General features: G+C 35.7%; 1 protein-coding gene across 4 annotated transcripts in view; it reads left to right on the forward strand.

Moving 5' to 3' along the window:
• The window catches only part of plekhm3 (pleckstrin homology domain containing M3), a 104,323-nt gene that overhangs the window by 34,870 nt on the left and 47,245 nt on the right, over nucleotides 1-22,208 (forward strand). For all 4 annotated transcript variants that reach the window (XM_002937114.5, XM_031893432.1, XM_031893433.1 and 1 more), the window contains exons 4-6: nucleotides 8,870-9,015; nucleotides 12,383-12,576; nucleotides 21,324-21,387. In XM_002937114.5, coding sequence (XP_002937160.2) covers nucleotides 8,870-9,015; nucleotides 12,383-12,576; nucleotides 21,324-21,387 — 404 coding nt within the window. The remainder of the gene's footprint in view (nucleotides 1-8,869; nucleotides 9,016-12,382; nucleotides 12,577-21,323; nucleotides 21,388-22,208) is intronic.

A 22,208-nucleotide genomic window follows, 5' to 3' on the forward strand; every position in this document is an offset into this window, starting at 1 on the left:
ACAAGTTTTACCACCCAAATCCAACCAAACCTCTTGGTAGATATTAAGTTCCTTTCTCCTTTAAAAATCAGATGATGTTTTAAGTCACATTCATAAAATTATGAATTCAAGCTTTCAAGCCCCGCTGTATGTTTTATATATATATATATATATATATATATATATATATATATATATATATATATATATATATATATATATATATATGCACTATATACACACATATATGCACTATATACACACAAAAGATAGCTAAATCAGTGTCTAAATGACGCTATGAAATACTTGCTGATTGTATTTATGTGCACAAGGGCACAAAATATATAAATGCAGTTAATACTATTTCATATTCTCACCAATTATTATTTAAAAGATAAACTGCTTAGAAAAAAACTGTTGTTTATTGAAAATGTTATTTAAGCATATAGGACATACCTTTTACAAAACTGTCTCTTGTTCCAGACTAAAACCATGTTGCAGTTTTACCATGTTTTACAGCTTATCAATCGGTAGTAATTGAGAGTAAAGAGAGTATTTTTTCGATCACTATGGAGGTGAATGTTAAGCAAAAAGTTTATGTATATGTTTACAGAAGGATATTTATAGCTGAATACTTTGGGAAATGTTTCTGCTTTTAAACAAACTTGTAAGAATTCTTGGTCAGGTCAGAGTGGATCATTTGCTTCATAGATTTAATTAATTGCATAGGGGCCACTTAGAAGTTCTTCTGATAGTCTGCTATTGCAGTGGCATTGTTTCTATCCTATCTAAAAGCTCCAGACCTGTGCTAGCTTTGTTAGACAAAGCCATGCTAGACAACGTTATTGCTTTAAATTTGGTAGGAATTGCCTCTGCATTTTATGAAGAAAGCACAGGAATGAAATATTATGAATTTGAAACTATTTTCCATAAGGATAATGTGCATGGGTCTCAGCTAAAATGTTACACCTAAAGAATACATTTTATTTAGTTGTATACTCTTCCAAAGGCATAAGTGCTAATTAATAAGTATCAGAAGAATAGTTACAGGAAGGACTGGTACTTTGTCACTGTATACTAAGTCAGACATGGCTAGCCAGGGAATTATTTCCTTTGATAGATTCTACTGGTTTTATTGCATAAAGCAAAGATTTTAAATAGACTTTTGAGCTGAATTTTATAAAAGACTTGGTATATCAAAGCTTCTTTCCAACCCACCTACTTTGGTAAACCTTACAAATACCATTAAAGTGTGATGTTTATGTTTGCTACTCAATCCTTCTTACTTTGAAGCACTAAACATCAAAGCCAGCAACCATCTTTCATAACTTTGTATTCATAGATTCACACTGTGATGTCCTAAATGGCAAAAGAAGGTAATATGCTACAAATATATTTGTAGGAAGATAGAGAGTTCTTTACTTTTTTGTTGACTTATGCTATATTCATGGAATGAATGGTCATTTTAGACCAACATAATAAATTAGCATAGGTGCTAACCCTACATTTTCAATGTGTGTACCACCTGTAAATCTTTTGTAAATCTTAGGAAATAGCTTTTGCTGACAGCGATGATTTTAGTAAAAGAATGCCAACTTCATCCCTTTCTTGTAATACATACATTTATTTAGTGAAGCTCTTAAATTGGATTTTACAGCTAATATAATTTTGTATTTGTATTATATGTATTGTACCAGCAGCTGAGCACAGATGCCTTCAGCAGGGTCACAGCACTTGTATAAAGACTAGTCTGCACATGAGTTGTACAAAGAGACTATATTCTTTTGGTACAAAAAATGAGTTCTCTTTAGGGTGTTTAATGTTCCTTACAGAAAACTAATGTGACCATCCTGGTGAAGATATTTAGAACTGGACTATTGCTGTTTTTGCAGTTTTCAGTTCAGTGTAATATAGATAGACTGCACAAAATAAACAATATTTGTAAGATAGTTAGTTAGGCAAAAATGTAAGTTATAAAGGCTGGAGTGAGTGGATGTCTAACATAATAGCCAGAACTCTACTTCCTGCTTTCAGCTCTCAAACCTCTTAGTTAGTCAGTGACTTTAGAGGGAGCCACGCAGGACATAAGTGTTCGGTTAATTTGCGAGCATGTAGGTCAGATTCAAATGCAAACTACCTGAAAAATTATGTCCCGTATGCCCTTTCCCTCAAGTCACTGATTGGTTACTGACTGCTGACTGCCCACTCCAACATGAAACTATTTTACCTAGTTTCATGTTTACACTGAACTATTCCTTTATTAGTGGGGCCTGTATTGTGTACACAACTATTCTGTAAAGCATGTACCTTGTATTGTGCATTGTTTAAAATATGAAACTGGCCCTGTACTTTGTAACCACTAAAGAAGTCTAGGTAACTTGAAGTTCAAATGTCATTGTTTGTTATGCTGGCATCACATTATTACTGTAAATAGAAAGATACATCAGATCAAGTATTAATGGTTTCTGTGGTGTTTACACATTAGTCTGTACTTGGGCTTGACCACAGATGTGTGTTACTGATACTGTATTCATTTTCTAATGTAGAAACAGTTGGAGAGACCTGCATCTTTTAACAAGGGAACAGATAGCCATGAAATGTACATATTCTTGTTTACATAATATGCAGCTAATTCAATATGTAATTCATATTTTATGTCCATGTGTTTGCATAAATATATACAAATATAGCATGTAGATTAAAATGCATTGCATTACATATGCATTGCTTTCTGGAGATAGGATCATTGATATAAATCTGTGAAGTTGTTAGGTTTAAAAACCTTTGAGATTTTACAATCAGACAATGAACTGTCAAAAATGTGCATGGGAATGACATAAGACTCAAAAAATAATCATGATTTTCCCTATAATTAATTATTGCTCACTGGATCCTGGTCATTCTTTGTCTTTCTGAGTTAATAACTGGTTATACAGATGCCCTCCAAAATGTCCAGGCTGATTTGGAGAACATGCGTGAAACTGGACTATAGAGTAGGAAGCTGTTAATGTGCAAAGTGCAGTCAGAGAGAGTGAGACCCTTGCCTCAGGTGACAGTGTGCATCCATTTACCTGGGTGGGAAAACACGATCTTTTGTAACTTTTAGAGACAATTTTTAATTTATTAAAAACCAAATAGTGATGTGGCCCCCAACATTGTGGGGGCATTGTGGCTGTAGGAAGGGAAGACAACTCAGACCCACATGCTGACAAGGCAAAGTACAAGATGTGGGAAAACAGCAGAGACTTAGGGTTGCCATGTTTGCCCGATATTATCGAATTTGTTATCTCATCCCCTGGCTAAGTATTTCAGAGGGTAACACAGCTGATCAGCTTGATCATCAACACTTTTAAACAGCCTTCAATAGCCTGTGTTCCATTACCCTTTTTAGGCACTTCTATCTTATTGCATTTTTTTTTTAATTCAGGCAAATTTATTGAGAAGATTTTACAGCAGTTTCAGCATATATACATCACATTTATGAGGCAGAGTTACACAATGTAGTAAGGTTTTAGTATATGACATATGGCAGTAACAAAAGTTGCAACAGCATTTGAAAATACATTGTAACCATTTCTTTTCCATGCGTTTTCCTTTCCCTTGTCATTTCTGACCGTTTCCCTCTGGATGTTGGCACATATTACAGTTTACAAACATATTATCTTAAAATGCTTTAAGAAAATACCGCCTGTACCTCTCTTAAGTGGATTTTTCTAGCCATTTTCCCCATATTTTTTCATGTTTTTTAGGAGCTCCTCTAGTTTTATATATTAGACTTTCCAGTGTACATAGGTGTTTGACTTCAGAGAGCCAATGTGAATATTTGGGGGGTGTCGAGTCTTTCCATTTCCTTGTTACTGCTTTTTTTGCTAAAAATAAACATTATCTGGTAAATACACTAAGATTTTGTGTGAGTAGTTCTTTGAGTCCTATGCCTAGCAGACACACCAGGGGGGTTCTTGGGAGTTTCACCTCTAGGATCAGGTCCAGCTTATTCAAAACCATGCTCCAATATTTACCCAGGACCGAGCATTCCCACACCATATGCATTAGTGTGGCATTTTCTACATGGCATCTAGGGCATTCTGATGTTGTATTTGGGAATATTTGATGCAGCTTAGCTGGAGTGTAATACTCTCTATGTACAAAATATAGTTGTATCATCCTATCTCTATAGTTAAGTGATGCTGTGAGGGGAGATTCCAGCACCTCATCCCAACCATCATCATCTAGCGTGCCCAGGTCTGTTTCCCATTTTCCCCTTAGTATCTCTAGGGGTTTGTTAAACACTTTGCTATGCAGATTAGCATACAGTGAAGAGATTAGCCCTTTTGTGGAGCCTCGCATTATTAGGTCTACTGTTGAGTTTTGTGATATTTGGATAATTGCTTTATTGTTTTGTAGTGATATCTTTTTTTGTATTTGCATGTATTGCAGCCACTGATTGGAGGGGAGCTGAAAGGTTTGAGAAGGAAAGTCTAAAAACAACATGAGCTCAATAACTTAGCCTTAACACAGTCCTTAACATATTTCCTGAACTCACCGTGCTGTTGCTTAATCTGGCTCTGACATGGAAAAGTCTTGTCAGTAAATACAGTACCTGCTCTAAGCCTGTGCAGCTTCCTGTCTCACTGAACACAGATTGTCCAGGACACAGACATGCTCAGTGCAGAGCAGAGAGCTCCGTTTTTTTTTTTTTCCTCACAAGCAGGGGGGAGGGGGCGGGCTGCTGCTGCCAGGGAGATTGTTTATGGAGGGGGAATTTGTGGAGCTGCAGAAACTTTCTAACAGGAGCAGGGAGCCGGCTTGTACTTTTCAGCCCATTCAGACATGCTGGATAAGATGGCGGCGCCGTTCACTGAAACAAGCATGTAAGTTCTAGCATGTGTATCTTTGTAAATCTTTCATTAGGCAAGCCAGGAATATAGCGATTTTACACAGCAATAGTAGTACTTTTTAATAGTGTGCTTAATAGATTTTGCCTTTCCTTCTCCTTTAAGATGACCATTTAAGTAGCCATTGTCCCATTTTGCCATACGTCCCCTATTCATCCATGTTGGCATTTTGCCTAGTTTAGCTACATGCAGAAACCAGTAGTTACACCATAGGAGAGTTTGCGGAAGGAAGCCTGTGAATTTAAGAATTTGAGTCTCCTTAGTCCAAATTAACCAAGCGTGTTGCATTACTACATTCTGGTATACTGTGTTGGAGGGTTTTTTAATAGACAACCATTGGAAGGGTGTGCATTTATTCCCCACCAGCAAAGCTTGCATGTGGAAAAGAGTCTGATGATGCGCCTCTTCCACCCAAGTAGCAAAGTGACTCATTTGAGCCGCTAAGTAGTATAAGTAAATATTGGGGAGCACTACTCCTCCCTTATCTTTATCTTTGGTGAGGGTAATCAGATTCAATCTAGGACAGGATTTAGCCCATATTATCTGGCGGAATATAACCTCTAGTTTAGTTAAAAAAAGCTTTTTGCTATTTGAAGGGGTGCTTGTAGTTGCACATAAGTTAATTTAGGTAAGAGAATCATTTTTATTAAATGGATTCTGCCCATGGGACCTAGTGTAAGTGATTCCCATGCTTTTACTTTGGCGAGTGTTTTTCCCATCAGGGGGTTTACATTGAGTTCATAGAAATCTGTTAAAGGTAGTTTCACTTTAATTCCCAAATATGTGAACTGCTTTTCAAGTGGAAATGGGAACTCCGGAGGGGCCTGGTGATCTGGGATTGGGTCTACTAGGAAGGTTATTGATTTTATGGGGCTGGTGACTAGGGATTTGCGCAAACTTTTCCATTAGGGAAAAGAGCTTTTGTGGAGATTCGGTCCAATCACCTAGATAGACTAAGGTGTCATCTGCATATAATTGTATGTGCTCTTCCCTGTCTCCAATACGCCAACCCTGTATATCAGTATGCTGCCGGATTGCTTGGGCAAAGGGCTCTATAGCCAATGCAAATAGGAGTGGGGACATTGGGCAACCTTGGCCAGTGCCTCGTTTCAGTGGGACTTTGTTAGATTGCATTCCGTTTACTATCAAGGATGCTTTGGGTGAGTTATACATGAGTTGGACCCATTTAATATAATTTATGCCAAAATTAAATCGTGCGAGCACCTGCCACATATATGGCCATTCCACCGTATCAAAAGCTTTGGCTATATCCAGTGCCGCTATTGGTCTTTGACCCAGATTATGATGTTTTGTGGCAAGGTTTAAATAGAGGCTTCTAATATTAAGGGCCGTGGACTTGCCTGGCATAAATCCAGTTTGGTCCTCTGAGATGATGGTGCTAAGTACATTATTCATTCTAGCAGAGACGATCTTTGCCAATATTTTTATATCTGCCAATAAGAGACAGATAGGACAATATGCATCCATTTGGGTTGGGTTTTTCCCAGGTTTATTTAACAATACTATAGTAGTCTCATACATAGAGGGGGGGAGAACACCTTCTTCTTTAGCACACAGTAGTGTTTTTAAAAGGTGGTGGCCGAGTATCTCTTTAAAGGAGATGTAAATGTTAAAAAAAATCTCATATGTTTAGCCTTAGACTACTATTCTCTACACTTTACACTACCTTAATTTTTAAAATAAGACTACCTTAATCCACCGTGTCCAGCACTTCCCCCTGGTGCTTTGCAGTCACATGTGCCATATTTGAAAGTCTTCAGAGAGAGCAGAAGCCCCCACCCTCCTGGAAAAAAAAAAAGCCTGCTCATACACAGGCTGGCTCCTGCTGCCTCCAGGCATGCGCAGAAGGGACTCTCCCCTGCCGACAAGTTGTAGGTGCAGTGAGAGACCTGAACAGGAAGTGGGGGCGGAGCTTCACGCTGAACAAGGAAGGAGTGGAATAGAGCAGAATGTAACTCAGCAACCAGGTAAGAAAGAACAGAGGGACAAAGGCAGGCAATCTGGGAAGCTGTTTAGAGTTATTTTATTAATAGAAAAAAAAAAGGTGAACTTATTCTTTAAAGCGTTTATAGAATTCAATAGGGAGGCCGTCCGGACCTGTTGCTTTACGAGTTGGGAATGAGTCTATGGCATCATACAATTCAGTGAGAGTAATGTCTTTATCTAACTCCTTTTTATAGTCCTCTGGAAGTGTAGGAAGAGCTAGGTTATTTAGGAATTCCCCTGTGTCTCTTTCAGTGTTGCTTATTTTAGATTGATAAATTTCATTGTAGAAACTTATTAATAGGGAGGTTATTGCCGCAGGTTTAATATGGTGAGTGCCCTCTGAGTCTACCAGCTCTGTTATTACTGAAGGGGATGAATGTTGTTTTGCAAGGTATGCCAGTAATTTACCTGCACCTTCCCCTTGCTTATTTTAACGTTAAGTAATTAGCATAGTTTTGTTGGACAATTTTCAAAGCCGTAAGATTTTGGTGGGAGGGGTTATGCGAGGCCTTGATTTCAGCGAGTCACACCTGATTTGCTAACTCATCTTGCTCTCTTGCTGAGTTACGTTTCACTATGTTTATTTCAGTGTGAAAAATTCCCCGCATATACGCCTTAAATGTATCCCAGACCACCAGAGGACTGGCTGTATTTGCGTTTTCCTCGAAGAATTCTCCTATTGTATTCCCAAGTTGTTCATCTATGTCTAGAATATCTAACCATATTGGGTTAAGAGACCATCTCCTATGCATGTTGGTTTTCAGATTCTCCCAATTGGTTAGTAGTGGAGCATGGTCTGATATTATCTTATTGCATTTTACATTATACTCATCCAAGGCTTTCTGAGACAACTCTTTTTTTATATTTTATATTTCCATGTTTTAGCACATTTTGTGATAGTTTACCTTCCATTGATTGGATCTTGTGTATCTTGTATGTATGTCCTTTGCTACCTGTGAGTAAATAATGTACTTCACACAGGCCTAAAATTTGCACTGTGTTAAGTTACCCCCTATAGATTTTTCTTTAACCTTTACTGTTGCAAATACCAAACTGTGTTTAAAAATAATTTTCAGTCAAGAAACTTGGAGTTTAAGGGTAGTTGAAACTTATAGGGCTCGTTTTATGACTCCTAAATGCATATGTGATTGCGCACATTTGCCACAATAAGTTGCACAAAAAAATACCATACGTTAAAGATACTTGCAAAAGTGCTCCTTGCACTTCCGTGTAGTTGTGCTTGGCCCAATTCTATATGTCCCACCCCACTTGTTAATTACGCACAGTGCAACTATTGATCCTGATGGTAGTTCCCAAGCAGCATACATCAATATACACAAGACACTTGCATATAAAGGATCATGCACAGATGACATTTTGCCACGCAGTGACAAGAAATAAGAAAATGCTGCATTGTGGGTAAATCCTAACAAAATTGCACTTTGCTCACTGCACTATGTGCTTAAAATTGTCTTAACAAGCCCTTATGTATTAGGTGATATAAACCTCTATAGTATAGAATGAAAGGCCTAAAGTACAGTAGTGTTAGTAAGTGACCAGATTTGCCAGTGTCAGGAGGCCTTAGTTTTATAGATTAACATTAAAATTTTGATCTGGCAACCTTTTTATGCGTACAAACTATTATTATGCTGTAAATTGTGTGAAATATATACTTAAAAAAACCATGTAACAAGAGCTTATTTAGATTTTTTTTAATGAAAAAATATTTTGATTAATATTTCTATTATCTGTCCTAGTGACCGTAGAAAGATTGAAACGCAGTTTGTTTTTTTCCTTGGTATGTTCTGTTTTAAAATATTTATATTGATTAGAATGTCTTACTAATTCTTTATTAAAAACTTATGTAAATAGTTTAACAAATTGCTATCTGCTTTTGTAAAAAGGGAAGTCACTATATTAATTGAATATGAATTTTACTATTTAAACATACTCAGACTGTTTGTTTTTCTTTCTTTGGATTTTTATAGGTTGCCAGAGGCCTATAGGTCTCTCTAATGAAAAAGCCAAAGTGTGCAGTTACAGTGGGTGGTATTATTGTAGCACTTGTCATGTGGACGATGGCTTCATCATTCCAGCCCGTCTTATCCACAACTGGGATGCTTCTAAGCACAAGGTACATGCCTCTGCTATCTGTAGGTACAGATTAAAATGTTGGTTTATCAATCAGGTTTTATTACCCCTTTGAAAGTGGATTTCTTTGTCCTTTTTTATTCTTCCTTTTAAAGCAACAGTTGAACCTGATTCTATACTGTCCAGAAGACCCGAGTTTCCTGTAAAGTGTAAGAAATATGGATATTTAAAAAGTAAAATGAATTCTAAGTTCAAGGACCTTGAAAGCAGTGTAAATTGCAGTAAAATATAAAATCATTGTTTGTCTGTTGACAATATATAGATATAAATCTGTAGGTAGTGGTAGTCAATTTCGACTGAAATAATGCCATGTCAAATATATATGTGTATCAAACATATCCACAGAAATAAGAAGTGTTGCCCCATATAGTAGATAACCATAACCTGATAGGCTTTAAAACATTTCCACTTGATTAATTCAAGTAGTCTGGAGAGACAAACCAACAGACTATCTAAGTATAGGACAGCGATAGAAAAACAAACAAAATTTGAATTGTGAAGAAACAGGACATTGTTACAGTGGAGTTAGTAAATACAATCCTACTGTGTATTTCAGAATGTGTTTTGGAGTTTATGTAGTTTATTTTTATGAGGTTTTCCATTACTGAAACCCAATCATGAAGTAGTTGACTAGAGAGAAACCACGCATACAGACCTGTGCCGAATGAACCCTATCATGAAGTAGCACAATTCATAATTACTCGTTTGTAGAGTTTGTAGCACTGGCCAGACCAGGGATGACTTGACAAGCTTGAATTTATTGCAATACATGGACAAGTGTGTGATATCTTTATGTTACTAAAATGTCTTAATGTAATTCATATACGGTACGACCACAATTGTGTGACTGGTAGGTCAGAGCCTATGTGTTTGGGCTTGAAGTACCCATGTTATTTGGGTATAGTGGATAGCATGCTTGAAATGTAAGCCACTCTACTTTAAATTAAACCTGCTGGCATTTTCATTAACATTTCTACATTTTAAAGCTGGAAATTATGTATATTCAAACCTTAAAGCGTAAAAATATCTCTTTAGTGGGGAAACAATGTCAGGAACATCGCAAATGTTACTTTCACTTTCAATTCAGAACTTTTTAGATGTTGCTGCACTCCTCACATTCCCCCTCCCTCCACACCATGTAATTATATAACCAGTGCATGGACATGGACATCAGGTCCACCCATACTGGCACAGAAAGAAGATATTGGCAGGATGCAATGCCTGCTTTGATAACAGTGTCCACAAAATGGCCCCTGCCTGCTTGCTGCAATTGTGAATTCCAAGGCTGAAGAAAATAAGATTAAAATAATGTATATAGTGTAAGTAAAGTTTATTTTGCTTTGACAAACACAATAGAAAACAATTTGGAATTATTTCTTAATGTGACAGGTCACATTGGCTCAGATCCACATTCCTAAGGGGAGGGAGTGAGTTTTTAGCATTCTTGAGGGCGGGGGAAGCAGGAGAGAGCAGAAAGCTGCTTGTCTCTGGCACAGGAATTACAGACACAAGAAATCTTTTTTCAGAGAAGTCAGTGCAGCGTTTCTGTGAGTGCTTATGGCTGTATTTACATTTACATTACCTTTCTGATAAAGCTTACTTAGTTTTTACCTTTCGTTCTCCTTTAAGAATAGAATACAATAAAGACACTTTTCTATCCATATACCGCACATAGAAACAATGGGATAAAACCCATTTAGTTGATCTGTTTCAAATTCATGTGAAGTATATTAAAACATTAGTACTGAGATATTCAGTTAAAAATGTTTTATTAAAGAATATAAGGCTAAAACTAAATCATACAAGTTTTACCACCCAAACCCAGCCAAACCTCTTGCTAGATATTAAGTTCAGATGAAATTCAGGACTTAAACCAGAGTTCTTGTGATACATTTGGCAAGAACTTCCATGATAACAACAACCACATTGACTAGGATGCTTGCATAGATCACTAGGGAAATCAATCATCAGCTTTGGTTGTGAGCACATTTTTCACAACTAAGCAAGGTGCTTTTTTAGAGTATGTTTAAAGTGCCTTTTTACCTATAGTATTCCACGGTTATACTGAAAATTTCTTATGTAAATCATCATTGTTTTACCCAAAATGTAGCATTTTGTCCCCATAATTCCAGCATATTTCAGCTATGCTCCAAATTGCATCTACCACAATTGCAACCAATGCGTCAAAACAGATACAGTTGAGCTTGAATTTTGATGAAAATCGTGTGCACGTTGCCTCTTTTGACACAACCTGCTTTGGGAACCCTGGAGCTACCAAGAGGTTAAAGGTGGCAGTAGCTCCAGGGTTCTCCAACATCAGTCATCCAGTTGTGCACCAGTCATCAGGAAAAACAGTTTGGACATATGGGGAACTATGTTGAAGCGCAGGAGAATGGTTAGATGCAAGTGCCTTAATAAAAAGGCATCAATGTGCAGTCTCCATTACATATATTTTAGGGCAGCTGCATTTGGAAATGGCCCCTATTGAATAGGATTTAAATTGGAGTGAGTCCATTTTTGGAGCTACTATTCATAAGTTGGCTCTGCAGTGTTTGAACTGAAAACATTTGCACATCTAAGAACAGGTTTTAATTTGATGAAAGCCAAAAGCTTTTTACACAGTACAAAGGTTTTTACCACTCACTTGAAAAAAAAAAGTTGGTTTTCATGTGACAAGCCAAAAAATTTGGGATCTTTGCGACTTTTCTCATGCAGACTTTTTCAGTTCAGACTTTTTAGTAAATGGTAAGACATTTGTGGAAATGAGTTTATTCGAATTTTTATAAATAAAAAAAATGAGAAATGTTTTAGTAAATGTGCCCCTTAATGCATTGTTATGCATATAATTTGCCACTAAAAGCTTAATTAACTATTTTCAGTTTATAACAAGACTTAGGCTAGCAAATCGCAACAGAACTAAATGTAAACCTGCCTTAAAGTACATCTGTGAATAGTTGCATTTTCTTTCAGTGTATTAACTTAATTTCAGATGTTTTTATTTCTAAAACAATTGAAAGGTGGCATTGAATAAAATGAAATGTCTTCATGAGAAAACTGCAAAAAAAATCTTTTGTTGTGTAATTATTGAACATTACCAATTTTCTTGTGATATGGTATCTCTGCCAAATAGTAGTCAAGGATCTATTGACTAGAGGGATAAAAAGGAAAGCTCTATATAAAGCAGTCTGTCCCATGAGGCAGGTGCACTTCTTTAACAATATAATTCCTAAATGTGAGATTCAGAAGGGTATTTAATCAGTATAATATTCACAAAGGAACAAAGGAAGGCCTCAGATTTCAAGGAAAGCTTTGCATTGCAAGGTACAATGTGACCTCTTAATTTTTTTCAGGTATCCAAGCAAGCGAAGGAGTTTTTGGAGTATGTGTATGAAGAGCCATTGATTGATGTTCATCAAGAAAATCCATTGCTTTACAGACATGTGGATTCATTGGCACATGTTGTGCGTCTTAGACAGCAGCTTAAGTCTCTTCGAGCCTATCTTTTTAGCTGTCGAGCAGTAGTAGCTGAAGATCTTCGAAGGAGGTGGGTTGGTCTGCGGGTATGTGCTGTGAGAGGAAACCAGAGTTATACCAGAGTTTACTGAGAGCCAGTAAACTGTACATCCCTACCTTATATCCTTACTCTACTGAAGCTCATTCCAGTGCAAGGTGTAACTGGATCACGTTAGGTTAGAATTAAAAATGTAATGATTCTGAAGATTTAAAGGCATGGTTATTATTACTATTATATCCTGATACAGGTATAGGATCTATTATCCTGAATGTTTGGGGTTTTCCAGATAAGGAATCTTTTTGTAGCATGAATCACCATGCCAAGTCTGCTAAAAATCATTTAAACATTAAATAAACCCAGTAGGGTTGTTTTGCCTCTAATAAAGATTTATTTAGCTTAGTTAGGATCAAGTTCAAAGTACTGTTTTATTATTACAAATAAAAAGGAAATAATTGAAGAGATGGCCTTCCTGTAATTCTAGATAATGGGTTTCTGGACAAGGGATCCCATACCTGTATTTATATAGCGCCGGCACATGACCTGTTAAGATACAAATATGCAGCTTCCAGAGTATTATGTACAACGCATTACTCAAATGCTTATAAAGCATTTATTTTCAAATCTAAAAATATAATATTTCCAACCTACTTTTATAAATTGTATAAAAGATTTTTTTAGACATGTTTTTATTGGGATGTTTTGCTGTTCACTCAGAAAGAATGTTTTTTGTCACAGGAACAGTAGTTAAATTCATGCTCATTTGCAGCACCTTTACCACTTTTCCACTCCTGTCTTGGAGTTTATGTCTGTAGATTGTCAATATATCAAAAGCCACACAAATTGCTATTTACATGCTTCACTACATACAAATAGCACATCCTGTGTGGTCTTTGCTTCTGGGCAAAAGCAAAACTTCCATATAATGGAAAGCCATACATCCCTTATAATGGTAAAGAATTCTCTTAAGCTATGACTAAGTGAGGGATTCCTAGCCCTTTTGTGTAAAAGACATGCAATGTTAACCTTTTCAGCACCAAAGAAAGTAAATAATTTGTCTTTTTGTAGACATCCTATTAATAAGTACTTTTAGGATATAATATTAAATATAATACCGTAGTCTAAATTACTGATGCACCAGGATTTAATAGAGTATGTTTTATTCTTTCCATTATTACTCAGTATACATATGTTTCCTTCCTATTATTTGATATAAAAAAAACCTCCAAGGGAAGTAGCTTTTTTAAAAACATTTCCCATAAATACAGCAGAGGCTACAGCAGACAAAAATGTAGTTTTTTCACTTTCACATAGCTGTAGGTAACATCTAAAGTTGTGCAGCACCTCTTTGAAACATTCTTTGAAGTTCATTTCTAAGACATATAAAATAAGATTATTTTTATTGCCCTCCATTTCTCCATTATGTGACTGACCTTTGAGTAGGAATGATGAGTCTATTGTATAGAGTTATATTTTGTTCTGATACACTTAAGGTAGAAGTAAATTATATTCTGTTCCAGCTCCCACTTTATGTTGCTGTCTGTAAAACCACTTATTCAGAGACAGTAAGCATGGCCTATGGAAGGCCTGTGACAGATTTATAAACAAATGAAAATGCCTCTGTTAATATTGCTGTCTGGAAATGAAAAAGCAAGCTGATTAATGGCTTTTGGACAATGCTCCATGTAGCGTTGTTATTTTGCTCTTCTTCACCCTTATTAGGAAAATTCTTTACTTTGTATTAAATACGAAAATTTTGAATCGTATTGTGGTCGTATGAGAATATTGTGGTATGATTCGAAATCTTTGTATTCGAACAATCATAAACGGCGCAAAATACTTTCTGACTTTGAACTTTCGTGCATGTTTTTGGAAGTCTCCCATAGGACTCAATGGCACTCTGCAGCTCCAACCTGGCCAAAGGAAAGTCACAATACCAAAGCTTGAATGAATAACAAAACTTTCGTACTCATTACAATTTTGTCGCACAAATTGTCGCAAAGCACGAAAAAGTTGCGGAAATTAACGAAAAAATCACAGAAAATACGCACCGTTCCAAAAGTTAGAAATTTTTTTTTTTTTTTTCCATTCGGACTTAGTTGTACTTTAATGAATAGGCCCCTTAGTGGTACCATGAAACCTATAATCTATTCATAACTTCCATAATATCCAGAATGTTTCATGTATATCCAAGCAATTTGACTAGATTGTTATTAATAGTAGATGATTTCTAGGTATCATATAAGGGGTTATTTAGTTATTAGGTTAGGGTTATTTAGGTTAAACACCGGATCCAATGGTTGCAAAAGCACATTACTTAGGGGTATATTTATCTTGCTGTGTAAAAAGTGGAGTGAATCATTACCAGTTAGCAATTAGATTTCAACAGTTAGAAAACCAAAGCCAATGAAAAGCATATGATTGGCTGCTATGAGCAACATCACTGGTTATATTTTATTCGACTTTTTACACAGCATGATAAATATAACCGTCAGTATTCATAAAAAAAAAAAAAAACAACTTGCACCCAGAGTCTGGCTGCTCTCTGCACCTAGCGCTAAACTGGAATAATGTACAAGGAAAAATTTTATGTATTTTCTTAGAGGTTATAAATACACTCCGCTAAAGTGAGCTGAAATTTTATTTGCTCAGGTATTTGCAGAAACACACTTGATTGTAACAATATTCACCTTATTTTCAAGCCCATTTGTATATTACTTAAGTTCTTAAACATGTCTGCCAAGTTGTCTGCCACTATAACCATCTGCTGTTACAGTAAAATTTCACTAACTGAGCATTCTTAACACAGTGCTCAAGAAGTTAGTAAAGATATGATATATCTGTGTAATATACAAAAACATATCAATACAAAAATATGACATTTCCTATTACCTTGATTAGCATAATAACATATAAAATATAGAAAAACATGTATATACATACATACTAAAAGTTTAAAAACAAATTGTTTAGATTTGATTTTTTATTTCGTAGCAGAACCATAGTTATGGTAATGGTAACAATTTTCAGCTTGTAATTTATCTGGGACCAAAAAAAAAAAAACCTAAAAGCTTTTATGCTTTCAGTAGCCGTTATTCTTGAAGGATTCCAGATGGCCTGATGTTTTCTAGGCTAAAGACCCAGGAATCTATATAATGGAACATATATTTACAATATCTACTTAGATAGGTATATTAGTGAAAAATACTGTAAACATTTTAAAACAATGGGTTTCAATAACCAGCCTTAAAGGATATATTATATTAGACTGAATAGCAAGTAGTCATCCTGATGGCCCTTTTGTGCTAACATGTTGAAGGTTATGTTTAAAAATTTTGTGTGTGTAAAATAAAAAACTAGTTAATATATTTTCATGTGAAAAAAAAACTTTTTGTTTCAATAGATTTGTTTTTTTTTTCACATATATTTCTGTCACCATGTACATACTTTATATGAACATTCCAAGCATATCTTCATATGGCGTAAGCATTCAAAAGCTATTGTAAATAAGTCTGCGACACACATAAAAAACAACATTTTGTTTTATGCATATATGTTACACTTATGCTAGGTGTCTTCACAGTTTTTCAGACATAAATATTTATCTGACATGGTAGCAAAGCCTGCATTTTTTTTATAATCTATAAAAATCGGGTGTGCGTCTCCATGTAGATAAAACTATACTCTACTAGTAGCAGGGATTAGGGCATATTTACAATAAGCAGGGGTGCAAGTGCCAGAGCAGAGGAAAGCATTACTTAGAGCTTCATCTGGCGCTTCTGTATTGTAGGTCCAGAATGGTAGGTGGGTGTTCCAATGAACACTTATGTCCTGCCATCCTCCCTCTACATCAGGGGTCCCCAACCTTTCTTACTCCTGAGCAACAGTCAAATGTCAAACGACTTGGAGAGCAACACAAGCATCATAAAAGCCAAACAAACAAAGATTGGCTATTAGGCAGCCTCTATGCACACTATCAGCTTACATGGGGCTTTATTTGGTAGTAATTCTTGTTTTTATTCAACTAAAACTTGCCACCAAGCCAGAAATTCAAAAATATTCACAATTTGCAAATATTTAAAAAAAAAAAAATATTCGCAAATTGCCATATTTAAAAACGCTTTAGGGACATTCACAATGCGAATAAAAATTTTGAAATAATATTTGCACATTAAATGCACTAGTCTTGTCAAGCTTTATAAATATAAACATGGGCAGGTAAATATGTTCACTGTGCGAATAATTCTGTGTTGTGCAAATTTTATAAATGGTTCCCAGAATGGTTATATAGGGCTGAAGTTCAACCCTTCCAAGTAAACCCAGCACACACAACCTATACCGACTCTAACATACATAAACCATATATTCCAACAGCAATACTAACTGTAGATTTTAGTATCACAACAGCCTTGGATACTATGCTTGTTCAAGAACTCATCCAAGCCCCTCTTAAAGGCATTAACAGAATCTGTCATCACAACCTCACTGCCCACACCATGAAAAACTGCCTACGCTGCTTCAAATGAAAGTTACATTCCTCTAATCTAAAGGGGTGGCCTCTGGTGCTCTGATCGATTTTATACAAAAAAAAGAACATCCCCTATCTGCCTATAATCCCCTCTAATGTACTTGTACAGACTAATCATGTCCCCTCACAAGTGCCTTTTTTTCCAGAGAAAACAACCCCAACCTTGACAGTGTAATCTTGTAGTTTAAATCTTCCAATCAGTTTAGTTGCTTGTCTCTGCACTTTCTCCAGGTCATTGATATCATTCTTAAGGAATGGAGCCCAAAACTGCATTGCATACTCAAGGTGAGGCCTTACCAAAGACCTATAAAGAGGTAAAATTATGTCCCTTGAGTCAATGCCTTTTTTTATGCAAGATAGCACTTTATTTGCTTAAGTAGCCACTGAATGACATTTCCCCCAACACAATACCATTTAATGTATAACTATTTATTTTTATATTATTTCTACCAAAGTGCATAACTTTGAACCTCATTTTCCATTTTGCTGCCCAAATTTCCAATTTTGTCCAATTGCTGTGCAGTACTTTGTATGCCCACCCAGGTCATTGATAAACAAGTTAAAAAGCAAAGGACCAAGGACTGACCCCTGCAGTACTCCACTAACAACACTGGCCCAATTAGAAAATGTTCCATTTACCACCACTCTTTGTACTCTATCCTTCAGCCAGTTTTCTATCCAATTAACAATATTATGTTCTATGTGCCAATATTCCTCAATTTTATTGTTAACTTTTTATGTGGTGCTGAACCAAATGCTTTAGCAAAGTCCAAGTAGATGACATCCACTGCCATTCCAGCATCCAGATTCCTGCTCACCTCCTAATAAAAGGCAACTAAATTAGACTAGCAAGATCTGTTACGCATAAAACCATGCTGGCACAAATTTATTGTATTGTGAATTGTAATGTATTCAAGTATCCTATCCATTCTTACCACTTAGAGAGAAAAATCCAAACATTTACTCACTTCCCATGACAGCTATAATCGATTTGTGCCAAGAAGGAAACACACTGCACACTGAGACTAACAAGCTGCAATTGATCCACCCTACTTTACTTTGCTTTTCAGTTATAAGAACTAAATTGGCTGTAAGAAATTACTGATAAATTAAATAATTGTTTATCTAAGGAAATTTTAAATAATCTGTAAGTGGTCGAAGCATCACATATTTTTTTTTCTCTGTTTAAGCACTGTGCGTGAATTGTGTAAAAATTGATCAATTGTGCATACTGTGCTTTCTTGTAAAACTGATGAATATTGCTTAGGGCGCCATAGAAAATATAGGGTCGGATTCAGTTTGATAAAAAAAAAAAGTCTTTAATTTTTTAACTTACATTTAAGTCTGTGGAGAGATTTGGAATTCCTATAAGAAATATTTTTTTCTCATCAAATTGAATCTGGCCTATAGTTCCTGTAGTAGTCAGGGCAACTTTCTCAGACTAAACCATGTTGTTGGCTAAATGGGGTAAGACACTAAGGGACTTCTATTTATATGCAAATATTTAGTAGAGATGAGTGGGAAAAAAAGCAAAGGTTTCAGAAAGTGACCTGCAGAAGTTAGAATTATGATATGGGCATGTCCGACCCAAATCAGCTTCTGACATTTGTGGAAGAAAAAAGTTGTCAGGAGCTGCAGACAAAGGTGGATATCTGGCCTCAAGGTGCACTTGAAATTCCCATTTAGCCTCTTTAACTCTTCAGTGGCTATGAATGAGCATGATTTTTTTCACACAACTCTTAAGTTATAGGAAAAAAAAATTGCAAGCTGAAAAAATTGTCAACAAGGAATTAGAAGTTTTTTGACCCTTTAATACAGTTCCTCATGTTGTGGTGACCCCCAACCATAAAATTATTCCTAAGACCATTTGAAATATGTGTTTTTAATGATGGTCTTAGGCGACCCCTGTGAAAGGGTTGTTCGACCCCCAGGTTGAGAACCGCTGCTATAGAGTTATTGGATCTATTATCCAGAATGCTTGGGCTTTTTTTTCCTGTAATTTGGATACTGAGATTCCATTAAAGATTTAAATAAACCCAATAGAATTGTTTTGATACCAACATGGATTTATGCAGCTCAGTTTCCAACAAGTACAAGGTGCTGTTATGTTATAACACACAAAGGAAATCATTTTTAACTATTAGAATTGTTTAGTTAAAATGGACTCTATGGGAGAAGGCCTTCTTGTAATTCAGAGGCTTCTGGCTATAAGGTTTCCACAGGGGAAAGTGATACCTGTAATCTTTCTTTTTCAGCATTTGTTATACTTTCTCCTAGTTTACTAGTTTTGCAGATCCAGTTGGGTTATTGTCCTCTAGACCTTCCAGTCCAAGTTTTCTACTAAAAGTACAAGTAAAGTAACAAGTTAAAAAAGAGATCACCCAAAAATTAGACTTGGCTTAACTGTTTCACAATTCAATTTTTCTTCACTGATCTACTTTTCTGTTTTATAAAAACAAAAAATACAATTCTAAGCAAAATTCATTAGTTAATTTTTATTAATTTTGCAAACATTGCATTTTATTTTTCTTGTGGTAGATGAAACTAAGGTTTTAAAATAATTAGGTTGTTTCCCCCATCACTTGTATCTTGCTACAAAGAGTTTTAATGCCAAAAACAAATACAGTAATGGGCTGAAGACATGGCTTTAAGAGCTCCAAATGGCAAATTATCAAATTAAATCAGATTAAGCCTTAATAAAATTATCATGATTCAGATGCAGCACCACTGCAAACAGAACAGATCCACAGAATTCAAACACATCTCTGTTAATGTCTGGCAGGCCTCACATAATAATATATTTACTTTAATGTCAAGATATTGATCTTATAAAGACAATTACAAGTGCATATGACATGATCTGTTTGAGCAGTTGTGCTTCACAAAATTCTGTATTTGGTTTGTAAATGGGTAAAGTAATAAAGACCAGGATAGCAAAGTGTTACATTGATACCACAATACAGTAAGCAAAGGATAAAGAGACTGCTGTGCTAGAAATGTATAAGATTCTTCTGGTTAGATTAATAACAACAACATGTACATGCCTAGGGATTTCATCAAGCAATTGTTACTCATTTGCTGTTGTCACAGGGAAATGTAATTTTAAGTAAAAATACTAGAGCCTAGAGAATACTAGTTGTTCTAGAGAAAGATAAAACCTATATCTGGACAGTTTAAATTTCACACTCTTTCAAATTCCAGAATTAAGCCTGATAATATTGCTTACTTGATAACTGGTGCTCCTCTGCTAAAAATCACACAGGGTATTTCTGCAGAAGATGCTTGTCACTGTCTTCTTCCATCTTCTTTTTGTACCGGCTTGGGCATGCGCAGTAGAGTGAAAGCCGAACTTAGACTTGAAAAGCTGGCTCTTTCACTCATGCGCAATCCCGTGCCCCAGTGAAAGGAAAAGAGAAGAGGTAGAAATACCCTGGGCCGTGGCATTTTTCTGCTAAAAGGAGCACCAGCCTGGGGTATCAGATAAACAATTACAATCATTAGGGGATGCCTAACATTTGGCACCCCCAGTGACTTAGACTTTCCTTCTTCTTTAAACAGGCTATAGACAAGCCAATAATGGCTGAAATTTGGCCAGCCTTGACCAAGTTGCTAGGTTATTGACCATGTATGACCTTACTGAGATACTTTAGTGACAACCTCATAAATAGATCACTTAATCATACATTTGAAATATAAATAGCAATTACATTTACAAATACAGGTATGGGACCCGTTATCCAGAATCCTTGGGAACTGGTGTATTCCGGATAAAGGCTCTTTCCATAATTTGGATCTCCTACCTTAAGTCTACTGAAAAAATATTTAAACAGTAATTAAATCCAATAGGATTGTTTTGGTTTCAATGCGGATTAATTATATCTTAGTTGGGATCAAGTACAAGGTACTGTTTTATTATTACAGAGAAAAAGGAAACCATTTTTAAAAATGGGAATTATTTCATTAAAATGGAGTCTATGGGAGATGGCCTTTCCGTAATGCGGAACTTTCTGGATAATGGGTTTCTGGATAAGGGATCTGATACCTGTAACTTTTAAAGCACTAATCATTTTTATTAAATTGACATTGGAATGTTGCTTAGAGTTATGTTTTCTTTTATTAGGCAAAAAAATATTTTTGGGGTTGACGTTAATTGATGTTTAAAATTATTTGTATAAAAGATCTTCAAAAATTTAAATACACTATGATTAATTGTATGTTTCTGAATAAAATATTTGTACAATTTTCTTTTCAGAATTTTCCCAAGGGAATATCTCTTTCAGCAGATCCACCTATATTCTCTGTCAGACCTTCAGCAGGTATGTTTTGATATATTGTGCAATACATGAATAATTGTTACAAATTGTTGTAATAGTTAAAGTTTAGCAGCAGGTAGCTCTGGTATTGGCTTCTCCAGCAGATTCCTGCATTAAAATCTGTTTTTCAAAAATGAAAACAGATTTTTTTTATATTTAATTTTGAAATTTTGTATGGGGCTAGCAATTTTCTTCATTTCCCAGGGTGCCACAGCCATGTGACCTATGCTCTGATAAACTTCAGTCACACTTTACTGCTGAGCTGCAAGTTCGAGTGATATCACCCTCCTCCCAGCAGCCAATCAGCAGAACAATGGGAAGGTAGCAAGATAGCAGCTCCCAGTAGATGTCAGAATAGCACTCAACAGTAAGAAATACAAGTTACATGGTAGTAAGAGAAACAATAGGTTACCTGAAAGCAGTTCTAATGTGTAGCGCTGGCTCCTTCTTTTTTTTTCTCAGAATCAGGCACAATGCACTGAGAAGGCAATATTACAACTAAAAAATACATTTGTCGGTTCAAGAACACAATTTTAAATGGTATAGGTAATTATTTGCTATGTAAACAGTGTAATTAAAAGTTCACCATAAAAATCATAACAGAATCCCTTTAATAAACAGTGCTATTCGTAACTTGAACTACAGTATTTTTGGAGATCTGTTAGACCAGTGGCACCAATGGTAAGAAAATGGCAATACTTGTCCAATATCACTCATTGTCAAAGCATTCATCTGTCACTAAGCAATATAGGTTGGATTTTGGACCATTAATGCAAAGTTTGAGGGTTTTTAGGATGATAGCCTCTTGTGTGTGGAGTAGCATT

The sequence above is a fragment of the Xenopus tropicalis genome, chromosome 9 (genome assembly GCF_000004195.4).
Source record: "Xenopus tropicalis strain Nigerian chromosome 9, UCB_Xtro_10.0, whole genome shotgun sequence".
Classification (NCBI taxonomy): domain Eukaryota; kingdom Metazoa; phylum Chordata; class Amphibia; order Anura; family Pipidae; genus Xenopus; species Xenopus tropicalis.